Consider the following 23,506-nt stretch of genomic DNA (forward strand, 5'->3'; position numbering starts at 1 on the left):
AGCTCCTTGCGTGGGAACCCGGAGCGATGACAGATGATACTGTGTACTTACCTTTCGGTCGCGATGACGTCCGTCGGGCGCGTGGACCATTTCGGAGGCTTTGTTACCTTTCCATGAGTTCTCAAAATCGAGGATGATGGGTCTTACTCAGGGAAAGTTCGCAACAGCCACAACGGCAAGAGATCTTTTCAGGAGTGTGCTCGGTGTCTGGCAGCCCTGGAGCAAGGTTGTGAGGCGCGTGACTTCCATATGAAGGATGCATGTACCATGACGAGGTTCGTACGGCAACTCTGCACGATCGCGGATGGCACATCAGGATACCCTCCTCGCTTCAGGCCGTATCTCCTCAACGCCAGACCGCCACTGACGTCCTATATCGGCACGAGTGATGCACAAGGTCACGTTCCCGCTTCGGCGTGAAGGCTGTCAGCTCGCTCGGACTTGGAGCTACCGAAGCCCAGAGATGGTGCCCGACCGTAGTGAGTGTCCCACAGGGCCGGCAATCTTGAGCTCTGGTCTATCGCGACCTTTGGCAACTCTTAAAGCAGCACGGCATGGGAAGCAGGTTTCCTAATTGCAATGAAGTCATTCTGCCGCTGTGGTCGTCCGTTGAACCGAAGACATGTCTTGCCGAGATTGTCGTTCGGGCATCTATGGATAGGTGATCCAGTTAACCTGTGTACGTTCATGTCGTGCCCGAAACCGCGGCTAGGTGCGGATAGTGCTGTAGCAATTGTGAGCCACAACCTCATTCGGATCCCTCTCAAGGTTCTGAGCGAGGTGTTGGTCAAATGATAGCCATACCGAATTCGCAAAACATGACTGCGAAACCTCGCGGCGGGCCTTGAGTACAGCGCGCATAAATGAACGTCCAACTGCTAGGAGATGAACAGATCTTGGGCTCCTGACGTAGACTCTATTGTGGGCGGCCATGAACGAGTGCGAAGGCAACTCCTGGGCAGAAACGAGCGCCGTGGGGGAGTACGTACCGTAGCCGCCGCCATTCAACTTTCAGACATGGCTGCCCAACGCTCTTCTCTGGTAATGTACATTGCTGATCAGCGCGGAGCTGTGGCAATTTCCCTTCGCACGCAGTAAAGACGACAGAAGCCCAAACTGATCGACGTTGCGGCGAGCACGTTTGTGCGGAGGCCGTCTTGGGCCATAGCAAAAAGCCACCCGCGACATTGCTGCCCAATCTTTTACCGAGAAATGGGGACAGACTACGGCTCCTTCGGATGCACGTGTTGCATTGCCGAGCATGCATGGAACACGAGCAGAAGGATCCTGTAGTAGCCACTTTCATACGAAGGACTTGCTCGGAGGATTGTCGGTACTTGGTACATCACAAATGCACGGTGGTTTGCATTTCCGGAAAGTGCAGTGCAGGTGCAGTAGGCGACTCCCGTTGCTTCCGAAGACGAAGGTACATCTAGTGTGAATTCCGTGGCTGGCCGGGCGAAAGAAGGCAACCACTACTTAGTGGCAAACCTGCCCCGGGGTGTTCACGCAGGGCAATCTGCCAGGACGCGTGTACTTGGGTTGCTGCGAACTGTAGGTGGGAGGTTGTGCTGAAACAGGAGGTGATTCGATGGAGACACACAGAGTTGCCTAGGTGGCGATGAGGCGTTGACAGATCCACGCCTTGCGGTTGGCGAAAGATCCATTGGGGTTTCAGCGGGTGAGGGTGGCCATTGGCTCTAACAGAGACAGGGCGACGGAGAGTGAGGCGGTGCAGATCATCCCCAGGCTTGGAGGATGCTCCAGCAGCTCGGCTTGGGGCAATCTCAATCTCTGTGGCCCGTCCAGCCCCTTTCCCGTCTTGACCGGCATACCCTCCGCCTTGTGTAACGAAACAAGAGCTTAGGTTGTGCCTCGGCAGCAGCAATGTTTCGCGGCGTTGGGCCGATGGGTATTATTGTGAACGAGATTTCAGAGGAATGTCCAGAGGATTGTCTCGGGTTAATAGCGAAATTAGTTTAGGCGCGCAGACGATGGCTAGTCCCCGGACGGCGTCCACTAGTCTGCGGGAGCCTATCGCCAATCGATAGGCATGCAGGCTAGGGAGAGGATAAGCAAGGAGATGCACATGTTTGCCTTGGAGACGGAAGAATGGAGGAATGGGAGGATGTGAGAAATGATTGTACAGTGACTCGCGTCCTGCTGTATCTAAATAATAGTAACAATAGTTGCAGTGGTGCAGTACATTCTGAGAGGGTGGGATAGTAGCCAGAGCCTCAAGTGGTGATTCCGTCTCTTGATGGAACAGTACATAAGAAAGGCCTTCCAATTCCAAAGGTGTTCGTGTCATATTCCTTGCGCTCGCTCATGTGAATACGCGATCAATTCCGCCTCTTGCTCGACCAACTCCATGCTGAATAAGAGGGTATAAATGTAGTGTAACAGTAATGGTGGCATTGTAGAATCGAATGGTTGTACAGCAGGTAGCTGCGTGGCTTGCTCGTTCTACTTCCACTTGCTGCCGATTTGCTCATGCGAGCGACGAGGTTCGTCGTATGTAGGGCGGCCGTAAGAGATTACGACTTCTTTGGTAGGACGTGAGCTGGGTGTACGAGTCTCCTTGGTGGCGCGGTTGTCTCGCCTGGGGTTGTAGTATTGGCGCTCGCCCTCGCTGCTCGAGACTGAGCCGTTGTGTCTGTGTTGAGGCATAGTGGCGGCGGTATGATTGTGGACTGTGATTGACTTGGTGTTGGACAGTTTGGTAGACCCGGGATCTGGCTGCTTTATTGCTGGGGACGATTGCGTGGCGCAGGCTAAGTATAGGATGTGACTGTGTTTGGGGGCCGGCTGTTGCAGATATGGCAGTCGAATTTGGGAGGGATCGAGGGATTTATATCTTTGCTGAATTCGTCGATTGAGTGTGTAGTTGGGTCAGCATGGACCGAGACGAGGCGTGGAATTTATCAATGTCCCAGCCGGAAGTCGAGGCGCAGCATTGCAAAGCTTTTGCCAGGGAACTACCCAGGAACTAGGCAGAGGCGACGGACTCCAACGTGGGTCGCGCTTCAGGCAACTGAACTCTATAGTAGGCGGAGACAGTGGATGAATACCATGTGACTCAGAGATTCATCGATGCAGGGATCTTTTACTGGGGAGGGAAAGTACCAGAAACATGTCAGAAGGACTTTCGGGCACCACTCTATCATTACCGAAGGAAGGGGTTATGGCAGGGGGACCACTCCGTACAGTACACACGGAGCACTCGACGACCACCGCCATGCTCAAAAGGGGGGGACTGTGAAGGACAGGGCAAACACAGACAGGGTGACGTCGGCACAGGCAATGGCACCGCGTTCCAGCTGAACGGGCGTTGACAGGCGCAGCCCAGTGGACCGCTGAATCGCGGCGGCAGGCACCAACAGCCCTGTTCTCCGGGCGATACCAAAGGCCCATCCAATCGCCGGAACCACCGCGCTTGTCATGCTGCTTCATGCATGGTGCCTGCATCAGCTCGAACCCTACTAGTACTGTGGTAAGCAGCAGACACACCCGTTTGCCACCCACGACCTGCCATCACCGCGGCGATGATGGTGATAGAGCTCGTAGGAAGATCCAGCGCCCCTGAGATGGAATTGCTGGGCATCATGGCCACACGTGGGCCAGTCGTCGCCCTCCCAAATGGACGCCCTGAAACGGTCGGGGTTGAATGAAATTTACGGGCGTCTGATAGCCGTGATTGGGCCCCGGCTCACAATGGCGCAGCTATTCCGGGTGCGGAGTCAGTTAAAGCCCTTAAAGCAGCGCAGCGCCGCTCCTGGGCGGGTGCTGCCGAAGAACTTTGGAAACTGCAGGCCCCAAAAGTCCTCCTAGCGCAGTAACGCCCGGGGTGTGGAGCGCCACAGCACCGCCGCGCCTCACTCGGACGCCACATGTCTTAGGCGGCGTGGTTCTGATGGATTGCTGACGCGGCAAGGAATGTGTGACCTCGACATTCCCGACCTATAGGCTCAACAGCCGCTGCATGTCGTCTCCATGCACGGCGGCCCGTTACAGTGCCGTCGGTGCAGTGTAGCGAAGAGGCCCATGGCGGTGGGACATGCCAACCTCGCGCTGACGCCCGTCTCAGATCCCATTCGAGCATAAGGTACCTCCCTACTCTTGGTCCTGCCCTGCCATCACGCCTCGAATGTACGTGATGGATTCAATCTTACGTCCAAGGACCGCCATGATGTTGGTTGAAGAAGGCGACCCTTCCGATGACAACGAAGAACAACCCGTTCAGCGTTTCCAACCACAGGAAGATGATTACACCAACTCCACACCGCCATACAGGTTGGCATCCGCAGCGCGCGCCCCTCGCCAACACAGGCTCCTTGATTCCGCATTGGAGGAGGATTCGCTGTCAGATCCTGGGACAAAACAGCGGCGTAGTTTTCCTCGGAAGCTGAAGACCCCTCCCCCGTCCTGCTTCGCCATGTGCAACCTCATAACAGCCCGATATTGGCCGGGAAGGCACAAACGTGGCGCGGGAAGACGAGGCTGATGTTGGGCTTGGTCGGCTGTTGGGCTGTGGTCCCGCCTTGTCCAGCTCCATATCTACAACGCCTCTTCATAAGCCTCAGACACGAGACAATTCAGAGGTCGCCGCGTGTTGATCTCAGATCCAGGGAGTATCGAGTCTGTTGCGCCCATTTGAGCTCGAATGGCAAGCACCAGTACTCGACAGCATTCGAGCCATGTCGTGGCTCGATGCAGCTCAGTGTAATTTTCCCGCATTTAGTCGTAGACAGGCGTTTGCATGGTAAGCAATGGTCGTCGCCATACCGCACCAGCGACTATAGCCCATCCAAGTACACCTTGAGTTACTTTCGGGCCCTTCTGCAATATCAATGGCCGGCTCCTGGCACGTCCATCTACTTCCATATCTCAGGTTCATAAAGGCTTGGCAATTCGGACAGGTTCATGCCGACTCGGGGCCCGCACGTCGGACCAATGCTGATTTCCGCAGCGCCGTCCGAGACGATTGATAATAAAAATCAGAGGCAGAGGAGCTTCGACGCAGTGAGAGCAGACTGACCGTCACACAACACTGTCGGACACGGAAGTATCAGGCCAAGAACTGATGTGCGACGTTCACCGCCCGCTTGCGGTTCCTAGCACTAGCTTTCCACTCCACCCTCTTCTGTAGATCTGTCTGACGGATCTAAGTCTATATCAACGACCCACCCCCCAGAAAACACCACTACTTGTGAGATCAAGTCTACTGTAGCCCCACGACATCCAACATGGCACTCACCGCCCTCGTCCTCTGCGGCAAAATGCCCGCCCACATCCAAGGCCTGTCCAAACTCCTCGCGCCCGACGGCTATGACAGTACGTGCCCCTCGTCACCTCTCCATCACCCATCGTTACCCTCTCCATCCCAATCCGTCTCCTAATCCCCTTCCCCCTCCCCCAACAGTAATCCACGTCTGCTCCACCCTCCCCTCCGCCCTCAGCGAACTCCCCGCCCTCCTGGGCGACCAAACCCCACCCCCCACCCCCTCCTCCGGCTACGGCTCCAACCTCACCTCCGCCACACCCATCCCCGGCACCGCCGTGCGCGCCATCCTCGTCGGCGGCGGCTACAGCCCCGACGACTTCGCGCAGATCAAGAACGCTTGCGACGCCGTCAGGCCGCTGCCGTACTTCCGCGCCGATATCAGCAAGCCTAGGCCTGATGGGGCGGCGCCGACCGGGCCGCCGGCGCCCGAGGAGTTGAGGAGGAGGGTGTTGGAGGCTATGGCGGGGGCGGAGAGGGAGGGGCAGGGGTGGAAGGCTGGGGTCTATTTGTTTTGAAAGGGAGGGGGAGGTCAGGTAGGGGCGGGAGGGCATGGTTGGGGGGAGAACCGCTGTTGATCTGCCGCACCACGCAAGTTGATGGGGGATAGCCTATTGAATGAAGCTCTACTTTTCTTCACAGCGGTGGTGGGGGACTAGGAGACATGATGGGGAAGCGTTCAACATCGGGTGTTGTCGCATTCTCATTGTGTGTCCACTTTCCGCAGGAGGCGCTTGGGTTATCCATCCCTTGACCAAGCTCCTGTAGCCAAATATTGTCAGGTGTCGGGCGTTGGGCGGAACCTGACGTCCCAGACGATATAACTGCCTCAATTTCCGCCCATGTTGCTTCCACTTTCCGGAGAGCTGGTATGCTATTTTCCGCTATCCAAAGTCTGGCAGGCACATACACTTGCCGCAAGACATAGCAGCACACGTCAACCACAAGGTCGACCGATCCTCCGCGGAGAAGATCTGATATCAAACACATCGCGGGAGCCTCATTATCGTGAACTCGTTCCTCTCCCTTGGCACCGAAGCCGGAGCTCGCTCAGCAAAGGCCATCTGGCGTTAGGAATTTAGGACAGTCGGTCTTATGACGGTTACGTTGACGCTCAGCCGACGTCTCCGGAGCGATTCAAGAACGCTCAGTTCTCAGACAGCAAAGGAGGAAACAGAGTCTGTTCTGGCCGCCTCTCTCCCTTTTCGAGATCAAAGAATGGTTTGCCGTAGACCGGTACTTTGTTCGCAAGTTCCGCATGCCAGTGTCGCTGCTCAGGTGGCACACCAAGCATGTCCAAAGCCTGGGTCATTTTGGCTGGCATAAAAGGCTGCAGCAGAATCGCAGCGACACGAAGAGAGTCGGCAGCCTCGAAGACTGCCCACCTCGTGGCCAGCTGACTCGCCTCGTCCCTCTCTTTGACTTTCCTCCATGGTTCTGCTTGGTGAAAGCGATGATTGGCCTGATGGTGTTAGCAGGACACTTGAAGGTTGACCTTCAATGCTTACCTGATCAATAATACTGAAGATGGCGTCTGTCGCCTGACGCATGTTCAGCTCTCGCATGGCTTCGTCCGACTTCAACACAATGTCCGTATTGAATCGCTGAACGGCTTGAAAGCCCTCAAGATATGTTGAAACATTATTCGGAGGCGAACGAACCTCTTCTGAGCATTGCTGTATGCATTCGCCGACGTCCCAGAACTTGGTTCGCGAGATTCGGTTTAACAAGTTGCCAAGTTGTCCTTGTAGTTCGGACTTGTAGCGGCGTACAATATACATGTTCTCGTAGGGCGCATCGTCGGCGAGACCACCATCGCGAACCATATAGTAGCGAATGGCATCGACCCCAAAACGCTTCATCGCTCCAAATGGATTGACCACATTGCCTACAGACTTTGACATTTTCTGTGTGTTCATCGTCCAATGCGCATGGGAAAGGAATTGCCGAGGAACCGGCAGATTGAGAGCCATCAGGAAAGCGGGCCAATAAATGGTATGGAATCGAATGATATCTTTACCGATGACCTGAACGTCCGCAGGCCATATGCTGGGTTCGCCAGGAGCTGTGTACGGGTAGCCGGTATGGGTGATGTAGTTGATGAGAGCATCAAACCAAACGTATATTGTCTGTGACGGATCGTCGGGGACTGGAATCCCCCACGATAATCTCTCCTTCGGGCGCGAGATGGACAAGTCAGAGAGGCCACTTTCGACTTCCTTGATAATGAAGTTCATACGTTGCCGCGGTATTATGAATTTCGGGTTGGACTCATAGTGCTCGAGCAAGCGGTCTCGGAAGTCTGACAACCTGAAGTGATAGTTGATCTCTGAAGTCCACACCACCTCTTTTCCAGTCTCAACAGAAGCCATTATCTTCTCACCACTTGAGGGCTCGAGCACCATGTGCACCTGCGACTCAGGATAGAATGTCTCGTCGCTGACACAGTACCAGCCTTCATGCTTCGCTTCGTAGATGTACCCTTGACGGTTGAGTTCTCGCCAGAAATGAGCCACTGCCTCCTTGTGGTCTGCATCGGTGGTGCGGAAGAATCGATCATACGAGATGTTCGCAGTGTCGGCCAGGCTCTGGAATTGTTCCGCATGCTGTGTGCAGAACGCATATGTATCTGCTCCAGCCTCTTCAGCGGCCCTTTGAACCTTGATACCATGCTCATCCGTACCCGTGAGCATCTGTGCAGGCTCGTTCTTTAGCTGGTGCCACCGTTTCAGGACATCCGCCAGGACCATCGAATATAAGTGGCCGGCATGAGGGGAGGAATTGACATAGTATATCGGTGTAGTGGAGTAGAAAGGCTTGGGAGCTGGAGGACTTGGTCCTCTCGTGCGGTGTCCAGATGCAAGTGTTCGAGCTTGAGAGCTACTCGAAGAATGCTGAGGACCGTATAGTCGCGAACGAGAGCGCTGACCCGCTCGCCATGCTCGTGCACGACACTGTAGAAAGAAGCTACGCGCCTGATTCTCCAGTGACTGCATATCTCTTGACAGTTGACTAAATCACTGAGAGGTCAGAAAACGATGATGGTGTGAGATCTCTTTACTGAAAGCTCCCCAAAAAAGTGAAGCGGCTCCGCTACCCCATTCGGACGCGTCGTCGTGGCGCGTCAATTGGCACAGCACCGCTCCCGACTCCTCTAATAGAACGTCCTACGCATTTGTGACCTCGGATGTCAAGAGTCGCGCCTCAGTCTGCCATGACGATTCTAGAAGCCTCGAACAAGCAGCGTCATCACCACAAATATGCTATTGTACAAGCTCTCCTGGGTCTTGTCTATGACTCTCCTAGGTCCCGTCTCTGTGCCTTGAGCCGCTGACCACTCGTATAATATGCCGACTACGACGCCAAACTATACCTATTGACGTGACCGTGGTGCTGATATGGGTGAGTGTTGTGCACGTCTGGGCTGACGATGCAAGTAAGCACTGTTCCGCGTAAGGTTGGTGGCCTGGGCCGGTTCGAGAAAGCTACAGACTAATATCGAAGAAGATATATCAGTCCTTTTACAGGCACGCCCCTCAATTTAAATCGTCTTGATTTGGGACTTTGCCTTTTGATAACACCCTTCCTGGTCAGACTTCTTACGATACTTGCAATATGGCAGCCATTCGTCCCAAACAGGATGCAATCGATCTTATCCTTCAATTTATGTATGCCATCGATACCAACGATAGGACGCTACTCGAGTCTAGTCTGCATGCCGATGTGGTATACGATCAAAGCGGCTTAGAGAAGGTCACAGGGATGCCAATGCCTCCAATCAAGGGTTTGCGAGCAACTGCTGACCTCCTCATGGGCAGCGTTGGTCGGATGGACGCGACACACCACGTAACGAATTTCCGTGTCCAGACGCTCTCCCCAGACGATGCGTTGGAGATCAAGTGCTATAGTATATCCTATCATTATCGACTTGGAGAGGCTATAGTACCTGATAAAGAAGGGTTCATCGCTGGCAACGAATACACAAGCGAGGTTGTCAAGGACGATTCAGGCCAGTGGAAGCTCAGGAAGTTCGCTATCCGAGTTCTATGGTGCAAAGGCGATCTGAGTGTATTCGGCAGCTAGTGTTAGCAGGTGATTCTGTGGACCAATTCGTTGCCGACGTTGACCGCGAAGTTATGCATACAGGAGCCAATGCTATTCGGTTGCTCCTCAAATGCCCCAGTGAAGCCTGGCGGACAATTTGTTGATAGTGCGCTCACACATCAACCAGCTATCTCACACGGGGCTCAGTGGCGGTATCCATATGTGGATCAGGTAGCGGCTTGAGCCGTCGATGGGCGCATATTGTTCTTGACCCTTTCAATGAGCTGCTGTCTTGACATCTTTTCGCTTGGTTCAAGCTTCCTCTGCAAAAAGTAGTGTCAGCCCTATGTCCATTGCGAATCGTACGCACTCACTGCTCTGAGCCAACGTCTCAACTCTGTCTCCGTCCAGGTTTCAGGATCTGGACTCATTGTAAGTCCATATCTCAATGCGAATGTGAGGAAGACGACCGGCGCGTAGGACGCCTTTACTTACCACCTTTCGGATCCCCTTCCGCAGGAAACATATCCCCATTCCACAGATTCCATAGACCTGCGAGACCGACGAGACCAGCAAAGCCTGAATGGAAGCCCAAGTCAATATCACAGCCCTGAACATGGCACAACCCCAGTAGGTCCCATCACCTACCTAGGAACATGTTCCGCGACTGCATCGCCTTGTCCATGGCAGTCGGCATCTTGGAATCCTTGGGCAGGAGACGGTAAGACCACTTGAATACTAGCACGGGTAGACTGGCGATCCGTTCCGCTATTCAATGTCGTATGAATGGAGACGTTCAGCACTCATCTCACATCCTGCTGGAATCTAGGAACAGACGAGCATACTATAGCTGGCGCCTTCAAGGTTAGCGCAAAGGTGGCCAAACTGCCTTGCATGACGCACGGCGGGGATCTGCCGCTCGTGGCTACGGGGCTGAGACCCACAATCGCCAAGACTAGCATGGAATTCACGTGACTGCGCCGCACTTTCGAAGTCTACGGTGATTGCTGCTGCTGCCACACGTCTTGCGACAGCGAAGCTACTTCTCCGATTCCCAGACAGACGAGATCACAGCCGCCAAAATGCCTTCCCAAGTCACCGACATCAAGGAGTTCCTCGAGATCGCGCGGAGAAAGGACGCAAAGGGTACGTCGAGCGCACCTTTCACTGTCCGCAACCCGTTCAACCAAGTGCCTCTGGCAACACAAGACCTCTCGAGCAGCTCTCGTGGACATATTGTGCCCCTGTGTCCCCCTGTCCATCCCCGCCCAAGATTTCAAACCGAGATATTACTGAGTAGCCTTGATACTGACAACACTCTCTCACAAAAACAGCCGCCCGCATCAAGCGCTCCCCCCACCCCAACGGCGTGAAGAACAAGGAGCAGATCAAGTTCAAGATCCGGGCCAAGCGCCACCTACACACCCTCGTCCTCTCCGACACAAGCAAGGCCGACAAGATCAAGCAGAGCTTGCCTCCCGGTACGTTCTTTGGTCCTTCCTCTCTCATACAACCCGCCGCTAGCTCGATGAGAATGGTGCGATTCGTGTGGGGAGAAGAGCAGCAGCTGGATATGGATTTCCCTTCCTGGTAGATCAAGAACACTTGGAGCTAACGTTATTGTGTGTCTCTGTAGCGCTGACCGTCACCGACATCGGCAAGAAGAACAAGAAGGCGAAGAAGAACTAAGCAAAGCAAAGCCTGCCTATGCGGAAAGTTAAAAGGCGGATGTTTTACGCCTGTGGTAGTTGAGCAGTGATGCCTACGATGTGGACGACGATCCGGGCGCACGCGCCATGTGCCGATCTAGCTGGGAAGAATCACTACATGTGGAAATGAAGCATGAATCCAGCCGTTGAGCCCGGTGTCAGTTAGGCTTGCGAGCAACATCATGAAGACAAACGCTGCTTAGATCTCAAGATTCTAATGCTTCGGATGGGTCTTCATATCTGAGTTCCCAAGCCTCTTCGAGGCCATGCTTCTCTCTGAGTTCGTGCACATCTTGAGGTGTGAAGGTCCTCCGCAGCTCAATCTCCCCAAAGTAGCTGACGTCTCCGACCTTTCTAAAGCCCAGGGCAGCAAACATTTTCAGGCTTCGCTCGTTGTCCTTACCGATTTTGACCCTATAATAGTCGATGCTCTGCTTCTGGAGGTCGGGTTCCGTTGAACAGTATTCTTTCACAATATTTTGTTCGTTCGCAATGACATACTGTAGGAAGCAAATGATCGTAGAGCGGCCCAATCCCTTGCCTTGCATTGACTTTTCGGCAATCATGAGCTCCAATTCTCCGATCAGTGCATCTGCCTCAATTTCATCATTGTGCTCGATTGTGACGAACAGGTTGACATCTCCAATCATGGTGATGTCGCCGTTGACCGTATATCCTTTGGGGAAAGGGCCTTTGGCAACACCGGTGATGAATGTGAGTTTATCAGCATCTTGTCGCCAGCTTCGCTGCATTGCATATTCCTCCTCGATTGTCAGCGGCTCGGAGGCTGTCGCTTGTTGAATGCTAGGATCTTTCATCCACTCGTGATATTGCGAAACATGATGCTTGCAGTAGGGTACCAAAATTATTTGGCTGGTACAAATTGCAGTGTGCTCGTTGATGAGCATCGTGTCTGCTGGCTACCGCATTGTCGAGGCAAATGAGTAGAATGGCAACATTGAGGCTGAATTTTAAATTCCATCCACACAGGCGGAAAATTCCGTCCGCCTTGCTGCCTGAATAAGGCAGCCACTCATCAGTGAACTCCATTAGTCGCATGTGTTTGATGAATGTCGAATTGCAAGATCTCAGGCTCCAAGGTTTCTGAGTCGACAAGGACGAGTTGGCCGGTCTCGTGGAATTTTGGTAGTGCGATCAGCCGAACTTCTTGCCCATCTGAACCCTCGATGACTGCAGTGTTGAATTGAGGCTGGTTCCCAACGAAGAACACATGAGGGCACTGGCCGATCACAAACGGGTCGCGATCCTGGAATGGGTAGCACCAGAGTGTATCTGGTGCCGTCGGTGCTCCACATCTCCACCTCAATAAGGATTCCATGACTCGAAGTCTGCCGTCCGCGCTCTTGCCGTCGTCACTTCCGAGGTCGATGTACTTGAGGATATCGTCTACAGGTTGCCCGCTGTTTCCCATGAATCTCCACCCGTCGACATCGCCCTCCCATGGATTGGTGACGCTATCAAACCACGGAGGCTCTTCTGTCTCTGGATCTTCGAAATTCGAAGTCGAGTAAGCACGCGAGTGGGGGAACATGGCGGGATGAATGGCTTGTTGAGGCATGCTGGCATTTGCCGGATCCTGTTCACCCGCCATGATGGTAATCGGGATGCTGGGCAGCAGTTCCGACAGAAACTGGTCAAGATGGGCTGTTGGAGTCGGGTTGTAGGCGGACGCATCATACCCATACTTTTTATGTGCCGGTTTCTTGGAGTCGTCTGTGCCATTAGCTTGATCAACAATGGCATCAGCTGCGATCGAGTTGCCAGCGACAATCAGTCGGGATATGTTCGTGCTCACATCCTGATCTTCCGTGTCGAGAGCTTCTCCAAGCAAGAACTCGCTGAGTAATGAGAGATTGAGTGTGTCGGCAGCACTCCCAGAGATGTCCAGTCCACTGACAAGTGCAATCTTCTTTCCTGGGTATGCTGGACGATCGATAGCCATGTCACCTTCCTCTTCCGCCTCTTCGTCATCTCGTTCCCACCGTTTCGGCTGTGGAGGTAGCTCGGCAATATGCATGTCCAGGACATCGAAATCTCCATTGGCGTTCTCAGTCCCGAGAACCGCGACGATGACCCCAGTGACGAGCAGCTTGTCGGACAGCACGGCGCCAGTCAGCCTCAGACGGCCCGACTCGTCTTCAAGCATGACCTGCGTTTCGCCGTCCGCATTCAGGTAGGATTCTCGTGGTGGTGGTCCAGCTACCCAAAGCTCTTTTGAAATGTCCTCGAGGATATTTGGCTTCAACGGCAAGTCCATATAGATGGTGCCAACAACCCAACATAACTCTCCCTGGCGGACATCTAGGACTCGGTGCACTCTTTCAGCCTTTTCTCCAGCAATCTCGAAGTCCTCCCAATCTGCTTTGCCGATCTTCTCGACGATAGGCTTCAGTTTTGCAAGGCGCAGAAAGTATATATCGGCAAATTGCTGATGGTATTGTTTTGTGTCTTCTCTTCCGACCCGGTACGAGTACATCGGGTTATACGCAGACGGGATTCTCGATCTCTCCTGAAATTTGTCATCCTTGTTCGAGGGCCGTAGAAGACCCGTGATCGGCGCCATACAGGCGACAGTAGAGTGCAGCGGAACTTGAGTAAGCCCTGTGTAGTGTGTCTTCTTGGATGGTAATGTTTGGCTCTTGGAAAATCAATTAAGACGCGGGTCGCGCTTTCCGCGACCCGCGTCATTTCCTATCGATACGACGACTCCACTAGACCATAAATGATCTAGCGCCACCAAGGTCGCTCGCTCCAGCACTGCTCCGTCTTGGGCATTGTCTGCTCAGTTCGTTCACTTAGCCTTCATCTGTCACGGATTGTTTTGGGGGGTTCAACATCCGCAGCAATCTACAGACAAGTCCAGAGGGCGCTTCCAGCTTGTGTTGCAGCTCGCCTTGGCAGCAACGACTTTTGCCGTCAAATCAGGTTCAATGCCCGTGTTGAGCAGATCACATCTACAGGGGACCATCCTTCAGCGAAGAGACAAGAAGTGGACTTCGCCCACCACTATCATGAACATCGTGCTAACATTGGTAAGATATGGGCAAATTGCACCTTTCTATACACATATGAGCGTGCCAAACTCTTGGCGCAATATCTCGTTCACAACTGCGCGCTAGCCCCTCCGGCGTACGGTCGACGTATGAATGAGCGGATCTGTATTGTTGTTCAGTCTGCTCAGCTCCGGCCTGATATCGTTCAGATGTGCTCGATCCTTAAGTAATTACGGGAAACGATCTCGACCCGAAGGGACGTTCTGTTACCGAGACGGCGAGACCTTCATCTTCAGGTGGCAGATCTAATCGGCGTACTTCAGGCCTTGAAAGATCTGCAGAGTGGCAGGGCGAGAGGTGAGAAGGTAACATCTCGTATTGCACCCTCGCTTTAGCACTCGTTTAACCTCCATAAGCATAACTTTTCCCCTGCGTGAGTGGCTGAACTCTGAACACACGGCACAGACCGTACTTTCTGTCGGAATTGCTAGATCCCCCACCAATGGGCGTTCGAATCACCTAACTTATTCGGAGCTATAACATCGTGACGCAGAAGACTCTCCAGAAGCTTTCCAAAAAGCGAGATCTCTGCAGTGTCTTGTACTGAACGCCTACATCACCTTACATATACCACGTGTCTCCGCCCGGCGGATTTGGGTCTGCGCCATGTCCTATGAGCCACTGCTTTCTCCTGCAGAACGCGACATGCCCACTGCAGAAGCCACCAAGGCGTTCGCCGATGATGACCTCGAGGTGGTCGATGGCCGGCACGCTGTCGACACCCGGTCGTCCAACGACATTCCCAAGGATGATCCCGCTGCGCCCTCTCCAATCGTGTCTTCTAAACGGCAGCGCATGTCTGACCTGTGGACGATTCTATGCGCAGGCTGTGCTCTCATTAGCGATGGCTACGCCAACAGCCTCATGACTCTCATCAATGTCGCTCTACAAAAACAATATCCAAAAAGTTATACTTCGTCAGTTCGAACACGCGTTTCCAATGCGCTCCTTGTGGGAGAGATTCTAGGGCAGATCACCGTTGGCCTCACATGCGACTACTTAGGACGCAAAGTTGCCATCCTGCTTACAACAAGCATGATTATTCTGGGCTTGGCCCTTTCGTCTGCTGCGCATGGTACTAGCCCCGCCGGCCTCTTCTGGATGCTCACTGTTGCGCGTGGTATAACTGGCTTTGGTACTGGAGGCGAGTACCCGGCCTCCTCGACCAGCGCCTCCGAGTCCGCGAACGCATATACCCTTCGCCGCCGCGGAACCGTCTTCATCCTTGTCACCAATCTCCCACTGACCTTTGGAGTACCGCTAGCCTCCTCCATCTTTCTCATCGTTCTCTCCGCCGCAGGTATTGACCACCCGGCAACCATCTGGCGCGTGTGTTTCGCCGTGGGCATCATATTCCCACTCTCGATCTTCTACTGGCGCATACGCATGCTCAACTCGACGCTCTATCGTCGCGGCGCCATCCGAAAGGCCGTTCCCTACCTGCTCGTGGTGCGGTATTACTGGAAGGCGCTGATAGGCACGTGCGGCGCGTGGTTCCTGTACGACTTTGTGACGATTCCGAATGCAGTGTTCTCGGGCGGAATTATCTCGAGCATCGTTCCCAATGGCAGCGTACGTGGCACGGCTGAGTGGCAATTACTGTTGGGCACAATTGCGCTGCCGGGAGTCATCATTGGCGCCTTTGCTTGCGACTATCTGAGCAGGAAGACTATCATGCTGATCGGCTTTGGCGGATACTTGGTCTTCGGGTTGGTGATCGGGTGTGCGTATACGCAGATTTCGGGGATTCTGCCACTATTTGTAGTGCTATACGGCGTCATGCTTTCGATGGGCAACTTCGGCCCTGGAAATATGGTTGGTCTTGTAAGTAGTGAGAGTTATGCAACCGCTGTCAGAGGAACCTGTTACGGTATTTCAGCTGCAATGGGCAAAGCGGGCGCGGCAGTTGGCACGCAGGTCTTCCTACCGATTGAGGATAACCTGGGGGTGAGGTGGACGTTCATCATTGCGGCGATATGCGGTGTTGCCGGGATGATTGTGACATTCTTTTTTGTGCCGAATCTGACGGGCGATGACCTAGCAATCGAGGACGAGTCTTTCAGGGCATACTTGGTGAGACACGGGTGGCATGGGACGATGGGGGAGGAGGACCTGAAAGACGTGGCGGACGCTGGTGTGAGTGAATATGCCTTTGAGGAAAGGGACAGAAACAGTGGTGATGCTTCACACGTAACCGCGCTTAGGTAAGTAGCCTCACTCGAGTGATGCCAGGACCAATCGACCTCAATCCAACAGATGCGTGCGATTATAAACGCTCCTCCAAGTCTTCTTTCTCCATGTCTTACTCTACGGTTTGGCCTTGTGAGTACCGCGGTGCCCGAATTGGTTGTACTACTACCCGTTCATATGACTGGTGCAGTGGTTCGCAGTTTCCATGGTGGACATCACTCTTCTGCCAGGTTAGCTATGCGATCAGGAAGACCAGTGCAGAACGAATGATGTATTGCGCGTACACAATGGTCCAAGAGCAGATCCAGCTAGGCGGCCGACTGGTCACCATTGTCAGCTTCTCTCGACCAATGCTTTCAAAAGCACGTCGCCAAGATGCAATGCACTGTTGGATATCTATTACTGAGATCAAGGACGACTGAATACCGGGACCCCGGGTCTATATCGGTTCTTTATTTGTTTGTGGCCTTAATCACAGGGATAGGTGATGAAAAATCGCAGAAAGGAAGACTTACTTGGTTCATTGAATGCACAGGCCATGTCCGTTGGTGTATAGAGTCAGTTCATTTGTCTTCAAGAACGACCCTAGGAATAGGCTGTCAGATCTTCATCGTTGTCGTTCACCCTGACACGTACCATAAAAGTCGCCGGAGAAATCCTTCGATGTTGCTGTGGTCTACTCAAAGTACTACTTACGTGTGAATCGACCTCTCCTGTCCATAAAAGATACACCAATCAACATGAAAGTTTGCGGAACGATTGTCGGCGCCATTGCTACGATCTCGAATCTGGCATTGGTCGAAGCCCAAAACACAACACGCAACATTGGTCCACAGGGATGGGACAACGATGTCCTCGGTATGAGGGGTGTATACATTTGCCCAGAGACTGGCTTTCGGAATGGCACTCGTGTCACCAGAGACATCTGCATGTGGCAGGTAACCAGTATTTCTGACCCGATTTGCCGCTCAATGCCTTTCTTTGCCAACGTAAGTCCTGGTTGAACCCCATATACTAAACTATCCATGTTGAAGAAGCAAATGCTGACTTTTACATAGATGCTGGGTACGAACCTCGCATCTCTTTTATCGCTGAAGGGAACAACACTTGTGTGCTCTTCCCGAACAGCGACTGCAGGAAATGGGATGCACCTAGTGATCGGACGACATCTTATACTGTGCTTGCAGGCGCCAGCAATGACCTGTATACCCTCACCGGCAACAAAAATGAGGGCATTGCGCGCAGCTACATGTGCAGCATGAAAGGATTTCAGCATGCGTTGGACTATTCGGAGAAAGCATTCTGAGACAATGCAGATCGACTCCATGAAGATCCTCCAGTGCAGCCACATAGATGTGGTGGCTAGGTCAGCGAGGCGAGGTGGCTCAGCATGGCGAAGAATGAATTCAGCACTCGAACACATCGCTTCGCACTGTCTCGCCTGCACTGCATCAGCTCGCCTTCTTGCTGCTTCGCGTGGCCTCCATCGAGATCATCACCTTGTATTAGACTCGGGCTGTGGATGGGATGGAAAGTAAGGCGACTCTCCGAGACATAAGATAGTGCTGTGCCGCATACCTCTCACGAAGTTGCTCTTCGCTTGTCATGTTCTCGTGTTCAAGCCCCTGAATGTCCCTCTCGTCGCCTCCGTACTATAACCGAAGAGTTTCGAGCAATTTCCAATCACTGTATGCCGTCATCCCACCCCCTCGACCTGACCCAATCCCTCTCCGCGACTAACATCATGAGTTGGCTGAGACGAGACTGCAACGACCAGGGCAATATAGGAGCGAGCAAATGGCCAGCTAGGGACAGTGATAGCCGAAGTAAAGCTAAGCAGATCGCCGGAGATGTGCCTGAAAGAGACATGGTTCCGGGGATATCTGGTATGGCCATCCCTGCTACCAAGGCTGGGGTGGACCCGGTACAAGTGCCGAAGGTTGACCTACGTAATGCCAGATCTTCCATTCAGTGAACGCCCGGCACGTAGACTATGGCTATGATACTGACGAATGAAGATGTACAGTATAATTGAGGGTGTGAGACATTCGCCACAGGTATAGACGATCACCACATGGTTAAAGGCTTGAAGCCCACTACTCCGTACTGTGCTACGATTGCTGGTGCATTATTATTAGTATATCAGCATTCTGGTTCAAGAAGTGACGACTTTGACAAGACCAGCCTGCGAGATCCTGCTTCGGCTCCCATTCACAGTCGTCGCTTCGAAAAGTGGCTTGCATCATCTGCTGAAAGCGAGGAGAATTTCGCGCAAGCGAGGCTGCTACTGCCGCTGGTTCCGGGACAAGGCTGTTAGCCCACTGTCTGCTATTGAACTTTATGTTTGTATCCAGGGCGTTGACCGGCAGCTTGCAACCGGAGTGATGGCTTATTTCACAGTGACAGGGGAAGTCGAAGCGTGGAAAGACAGGAGGGCCAACGGCTTTCTCCACAGATCGACGCTTCACGAGGCTAAGACCGACAGGGGTCCCTGCGGCTAAGTTCCTTGCACGAGCCCCTGTCCACCTGAGTAACGGTGACGATCACCGAATATCACTCTAGAGAAGTCAATCCTACGATTGGACAGCGCACGCTATGTGTGAAAGTGAAAGTGAAAGTGAAAGTCTTACCGGGCAAGCCATGCGCGAACGTTGAACCGCCGTCAAAGTATACAGCACTCGCGCTACGATTTGCATTTGTACTTGTAGACCCTGAGAAAGGAGCAACCTCATGGCAGCCAGCAGTGCGTGCGGAGTGCTGGATGACGCCGGCACACGTTCCAGTATTCGTCAGGTACTACTCACGGCCTTGTTTCTCGGAGATGGCAGGATCGCATACCGAAATGAGTACAGTATGTGCCATGCTTGACGAGCCACAGTCAAACAAGATCGTCTTGCACTTCGTGTCTCAGGAGGCTACGTTGGCAGCCAACCCCGAGAGCCGGCTCCGCTGGCATGATGGAGCCTCGTCTCCGAAGACATCACTAACCTCGCTTCGAAGCCGTGACCAATAACGATACCAGACAACCACCGCAACGCCTCATCGATCTATGTCAGTGGCTTGAGCACTTTCAGACAGTTCCTTGCTACCGCTGCGATCGACATTAAGACTCTCTTGTCGATGGCCATGTCGAAACACCATGGCAATGTCCACATTGGCCGGATCGTGATCGTCAGCCATGGCTCCTCCGCTGTCGCCGATGACGATCGCCCAGGTACAAGGCCTTGACAAGCTGAGTTGCTGCGAGTTTCTAGGATCGGTAGTTCCATTTGGCGATCGATGTCATCGCTCCAACTCACAGAGAAAGGTACACCACCACATGTGTACCTTCCTGGCTATAAAGACGACTTCCCTCGCCCCCATCAACTGACAGAACCTCATTCACTCACTACCGCCTCATCCAACAACTCCAGCCAACACCTCCAGCCAACCTCTACCCACTTCCACAACTTACCTCGGGTACCGTCAAACCACTCCAACTCAACAATCATGCAATTCCTCACCGTCCTCGCTCTCGCCGGCGCCGCAGTGGCCATGCCCGCCAACGCCATCACGGCCAAGACCGCCCTTGAGCAGCGCCAGCAGCCTCTCTGCTCCGGCCTGACCGGCTCCGCTCAGTGCTGTGCCACTGATGTCCTCGGCCTTGCTGACCTGGACTGCGCGAATCGTAAGACACATTCGCTCCAACAGATATCATGCACGGAAAGCTGACTCGGTAAACAGCTCCCACTGTCCCCACATCCACCGAGGAGTTCGTGCAGAGCTGCTCCGACATTGGCCAGCAGGCACGCTGCTGCGCCATTCCCATCGTAAGTTCCCAACCCACAAGCGAGGGTCCGCGAGCGGCATGTACTGACGTCCCTGATAGCTCGGCCAGGCCCTGGTCTGCGGTGAGCCCATTGGCTTCCCCGGCAAGAACTAGAGTGGAGACTTCCGAGGATGTGACGAACTATGGCTGAGATGAGGGCCCGGAGTGAGTGACGATTTTGGCGCCATTGGGAGATACTATTAGGTATTGCATCTGGGTACCCTGGGCGGTTTTAACTCACTGGTCGGGTCGGATGGTTGTGAATAGCGAGCATAGCATAATACCCAATGTGCTCAGCGTGTGCATCCTGCTCTCTGTTCCCTGCCACAACCATGTCGAGTAGCCTTTCCATCCCCTCGCACCACACATCCAATAGCAATCTCAGAACGCACATCTGGCATTACCAACCAACTGGCCAACTCCCGCCTTTACACCATCCACAATATGCACGCGCTTCCCCTTTTCATCGCCCAACTCTTCCACACATGCCTCACGCACCGCCTCATCCAAACCCACCATCCCCGCACAACCTAGACAGATGGCCCCCACATTCCCTCGCTGCAGCAACCTTTTGGTCGCTTCCTTCATCTTCTGCTTAACCTCCTCCGCAGGCAGGTCATGCAGCTCCGTAGCATTCAGCCCCGTCGTCTCCGTTCCCGCATACCGCGTGGCAGCCTCCCCACCATGCAAGAAGGCCTGCACGGCATCTGTCAAGGCTGTCTCCCACACCTTACCTGTGCTCACGATCCCGAAGCGCTCATGCTCGGGCAGCAACGACAGGCACGCCAGCACGCTCGCCTCGAAAATGCCGGTGACGTACTTGCGGGCGCCGGTGCCGCCAGCGCCGGAGGTGGCGGCTGAGGTGAGAGCTGTGGTTTCGCGCTTGAGAAGATGAACCAAGGGGTGGTGCGAGTAGCAGGCTATGAGGAAGGTGTCGTAGTGTGGCAGCAAGTGGAGGAGGTGGGGTAGACACAGGTCGGCGGATCTGGCTGAATCGGCTGGCGAGTTTATTGAGGGGATTCCGGGGGCGGGACAGGTGAATAATGTGACGGAGACGGGTAGTTGAAGGGAAGATATGGCCGGTTGGAGCGCTTCGGTCATAGACGAGGTGGTGTTGGGGTTGATCAGGAGGAGGCGCGGGGGTGGTGGGGTGGGGGTGGGTGTGTCGGCGGAGGACATGGTGAGTTTGTTTGAAGGCTGGCAGGGTCTAGAATGGAGTGGTTTGCCGGTTCCTATGAGTTGCTATGCTAATACAACATCGTGTATCGAACAATAAGTTGTGAGTCGATGTGACGAGTAGAAAGCTGTACCGGTTTGCGGTGGCTGAGCGCAAGCCAAGCCGCAGAAATCGCACCGCCACACGCCAAGCCCGGCAGGCGCGATGTGCCGCGGGTGCCGCGGACCGTCAAAGGGATCGGCCAATGCCGCCGGCAAGGCACTTTTGGTCTGGGCTACGTACTGCAGGCTTCACGCTTCACGCTTCAGCAAGGCGGTCTGCACGGCGGCATCCAGCGGGCGAGTGTCGCGGTTGGGATGGCGATGACTCGTGCCTTGGAAACACCTATCGGTCAACAGTGACTTCATTGCTTCTTGGCGCCCATCAAAAGAAATGAAACGCATTTGGAGCACATCCAAACCCAGGTATAGCAGAAATTGGAAATTATCTCCCCACGACCACTCGTGTGATACTGGTCGCTGGGCCCGGAAACAAGTCGTGCTCCTGCTGGGCGCAAGGCCCGAAAATTCCTCAATCTCCAGGGGTTGGGCACCAGTATGACGTTGTCGGGTGATTCAGCCCAATCAGCGCCCCTCGTCTCACATGATTCCTTAAGTGTTCAAGCACCGCCACCTGAGCCCTGCTTCTGACCTGACCTGTCCTGCACTGCATTGGAGCAAGCTGACCTTGCCATTCTTTCCGGTTCCTTGAGAGATCGCACCTCGCTTCGCCCACCCAGTAGCCGCGCTGCGCCTATCCACCGTTGCACTATCCCAGAGTATTATATACCGCACTCTTGCCCCCGCCCTCTCCCACCATGGCCGGAAGCAAATACGACGACTACGACGACGATCCAAAATACAAGCGTTCAGCCAAGGCTGAAGTACCTCTACCACCTCCAATTGACGTTGACTACGGTGACGCTCCGACACAGAAGCCACGTCGTCAACGCTACGCTGACGACGACCCAATTGTCGACCCAAGAGACGCTGAGCCGAAAGACAGAAGCGACAAGAGAGCACGTGATCGTCGAAGCGAATACTACGACGACTCCGATCGTCTGAAGCCTTCCAAGTCAGGAAGAGACGATCGAGGTGGTTCATCCGAGCCTCGATCTCGCAAACCTAGCCCGTACGGGGACGCAGACGACGAGGACGCTGATCCTCGCCCCAAGCGCAAAGAGAAAGTAAGAGACCGGGACAGAGAGCGAGAAAGAGACAAAGACCGGGACAGGGACAGAGACAGAGGCAAGTCGAGAGACAGAATGCCTTCGTACTCTCCACAGCCTCGTGAGCGACGCCGGAGGGACGATATGTATGATGAATTGCCTCGCCGGTCGAACACCACCAAGGACCGAAACCGTGGCTACGACGATTACGACGATCGTCCAAAACCCCGACGAGCCAGAGACGACGATTACGACCGTGGCTATCGGTCAGACAAAGATCGCCGTCGGCACGAAGATGATTATCGCCCTCGCAAAGACGATCGCCGTCGGGACGACTATGACCGTGGTTACAAGTCTGATCGGGACCGTGACCGCCGTCGCTATGATGATGATCGTGCTCGCAAAGACGACCGACGCCGACGTGATGATGACTATGATCGTGATCGGCGCCGGAATGATAGGGACCGCGATCGGGATCGCTACCACAGTGACCGTGACCGTGACCGTTATAGGGGAGACAGAGAAAGACGTGGCGACAAAAAAGGTGGCTTCGACATCAAGAACATCGACGTGAACAATATTGGCGAGTATGCTGATAAGGCTCAAAAATACTACAAGAGTGCAAAGCCTATCATCGATCAGCTGCAGACCTTCTTGGTGAGCCGGAAGTGAATTGGTTTTGAGGAGATGCCGGCGTTTCTCTCGACTCAACGATAACGACAGATGACAACATACTCTTAAGCCACGAGGCTATTTTGCTTGGGGAGGGACTTCACATGTTACATATGATGAAAGAATGATACCATTGATGGGCGTTTGATCCTGGCGTCAAAGGCGATGGCCCCTCTTTGTTGGCTTTGCCTGTGCTTTTTAGTCGTGTGTGTTGCTCTTCTTTGCTCACCTTGATCAGTAATTCTATACAAGTTCTGTCACAAGTATAAACGCTAGAAAAAGGGAGCCGTGAAAAGGCTGGCTCAGCCTCGTTGCCACCACAAGGCTGCGTGCTTCTGGGCATC

The 23,506-nt window shown here is 53.9% G+C and overlaps 11 protein-coding genes across 11 annotated transcripts; 6 read left to right on the forward strand and 5 right to left on the reverse strand.

Moving 5' to 3' along the window:
- Nucleotides 1-5,246: 5,246 nt before the first annotated feature.
- Nucleotides 5,247-5,799, forward strand: HMPREF1541_06611 (uncharacterized protein; the record flags this gene model as incomplete). Its single annotated transcript, XM_008720941.1, has 2 exons — nt 5,247-5,334; nt 5,423-5,799. The coding sequence occupies 2 exons, from the start codon at nt 5,247-5,249 to the stop codon at nt 5,797-5,799; spliced, it is 465 nt and encodes a 154-aa protein (XP_008719163.1).
- A 629-nt stretch (nt 5,800-6,428) lies between these two features.
- HMPREF1541_06612 (methionine-tRNA ligase) lies at nt 6,429-8,277 on the reverse strand (the record flags this gene model as incomplete). The annotated part of the gene is made up of 2 exons (XM_008720942.1): nt 6,429-6,743; nt 6,790-8,277. The coding sequence occupies 2 exons, from the start codon at nt 8,275-8,277 to the stop codon at nt 6,429-6,431; spliced, it is 1,803 nt and encodes a 600-aa protein (XP_008719164.1).
- Nucleotides 8,278-8,896: 619 nt separating this feature from the next.
- On the forward strand, nt 8,897-9,364 carry HMPREF1541_06613 (uncharacterized protein; the record flags this gene model as incomplete). The annotated part of the gene is made up of 1 exon (XM_008720943.1): nt 8,897-9,364. The coding sequence occupies one exon, from the start codon at nt 8,897-8,899 to the stop codon at nt 9,362-9,364; it is 468 nt and encodes a 155-aa protein (XP_008719165.1).
- A 188-nt stretch (nt 9,365-9,552) lies between these two features.
- Nucleotides 9,553-10,022, reverse strand: HMPREF1541_06614 (uncharacterized protein; the record flags this gene model as incomplete). Its single annotated transcript, XM_008720944.1, has 4 exons — nt 9,553-9,648; nt 9,700-9,746; nt 9,821-9,904; nt 9,974-10,022. 4 exons carry the CDS (start codon nt 10,020-10,022, stop codon nt 9,553-9,555), a joined length of 276 nt encoding a protein of 91 aa, XP_008719166.1.
- A 385-nt stretch (nt 10,023-10,407) lies between these two features.
- HMPREF1541_06615 (uncharacterized protein) lies at nt 10,408-10,919 on the forward strand (the record flags this gene model as incomplete). The annotated part of the gene is made up of 2 exons (XM_008720945.1): nt 10,408-10,573; nt 10,660-10,919. 2 exons carry the CDS (start codon nt 10,408-10,410, stop codon nt 10,917-10,919), a joined length of 426 nt encoding a protein of 141 aa, XP_008719167.1.
- A 321-nt stretch (nt 10,920-11,240) lies between these two features.
- HMPREF1541_06616 (uncharacterized protein) lies at nt 11,241-11,942 on the reverse strand (the record flags this gene model as incomplete). Its single annotated transcript, XM_008720946.1, has 1 exon — nt 11,241-11,942. The coding sequence occupies one exon, from the start codon at nt 11,940-11,942 to the stop codon at nt 11,241-11,243; it is 702 nt and encodes a 233-aa protein (XP_008719168.1).
- A 128-nt stretch (nt 11,943-12,070) lies between these two features.
- HMPREF1541_06617 (uncharacterized protein) lies at nt 12,071-13,618 on the reverse strand (the record flags this gene model as incomplete). The annotated part of the gene is made up of 1 exon (XM_008720947.1): nt 12,071-13,618. One exon carries the CDS (start codon nt 13,616-13,618, stop codon nt 12,071-12,073), a length of 1,548 nt encoding a protein of 515 aa, XP_008719169.1.
- Nucleotides 13,619-14,714: 1,096 nt separating this feature from the next.
- On the forward strand, nt 14,715-16,316 carry HMPREF1541_06618 (uncharacterized protein; the record flags this gene model as incomplete). Its single annotated transcript, XM_008720948.1, has 1 exon — nt 14,715-16,316. The coding sequence occupies one exon, from the start codon at nt 14,715-14,717 to the stop codon at nt 16,314-16,316; it is 1,602 nt and encodes a 533-aa protein (XP_008719170.1).
- A 3,471-nt stretch (nt 16,317-19,787) lies between these two features.
- Nucleotides 19,788-20,220, forward strand: HMPREF1541_06619 (uncharacterized protein; the record flags this gene model as incomplete). Its single annotated transcript, XM_008720949.1, has 3 exons — nt 19,788-19,965; nt 20,022-20,107; nt 20,167-20,220. The coding sequence occupies 3 exons, from the start codon at nt 19,788-19,790 to the stop codon at nt 20,218-20,220; spliced, it is 318 nt and encodes a 105-aa protein (XP_008719171.1).
- Nucleotides 20,221-20,487: 267 nt separating this feature from the next.
- On the reverse strand, nt 20,488-21,285 carry HMPREF1541_06620 (uncharacterized protein; the record flags this gene model as incomplete). The annotated part of the gene is made up of 1 exon (XM_008720950.1): nt 20,488-21,285. One exon carries the CDS (start codon nt 21,283-21,285, stop codon nt 20,488-20,490), a length of 798 nt encoding a protein of 265 aa, XP_008719172.1.
- Nucleotides 21,286-22,139: 854 nt separating this feature from the next.
- HMPREF1541_06621 (uncharacterized protein) lies at nt 22,140-23,162 on the forward strand (the record flags this gene model as incomplete). The annotated part of the gene is made up of 1 exon (XM_008720951.1): nt 22,140-23,162. One exon carries the CDS (start codon nt 22,140-22,142, stop codon nt 23,160-23,162), a length of 1,023 nt encoding a protein of 340 aa, XP_008719173.1.
- Nucleotides 23,163-23,506: the final 344 nt, after the last annotated feature.

This window comes from Cyphellophora europaea (assembly GCF_000365145.1).
Source record: "Cyphellophora europaea CBS 101466 unplaced genomic scaffold supercont1.6, whole genome shotgun sequence".
NCBI lineage: Eukaryota > Fungi > Ascomycota > Eurotiomycetes > Chaetothyriales > Cyphellophoraceae > Cyphellophora > Cyphellophora europaea.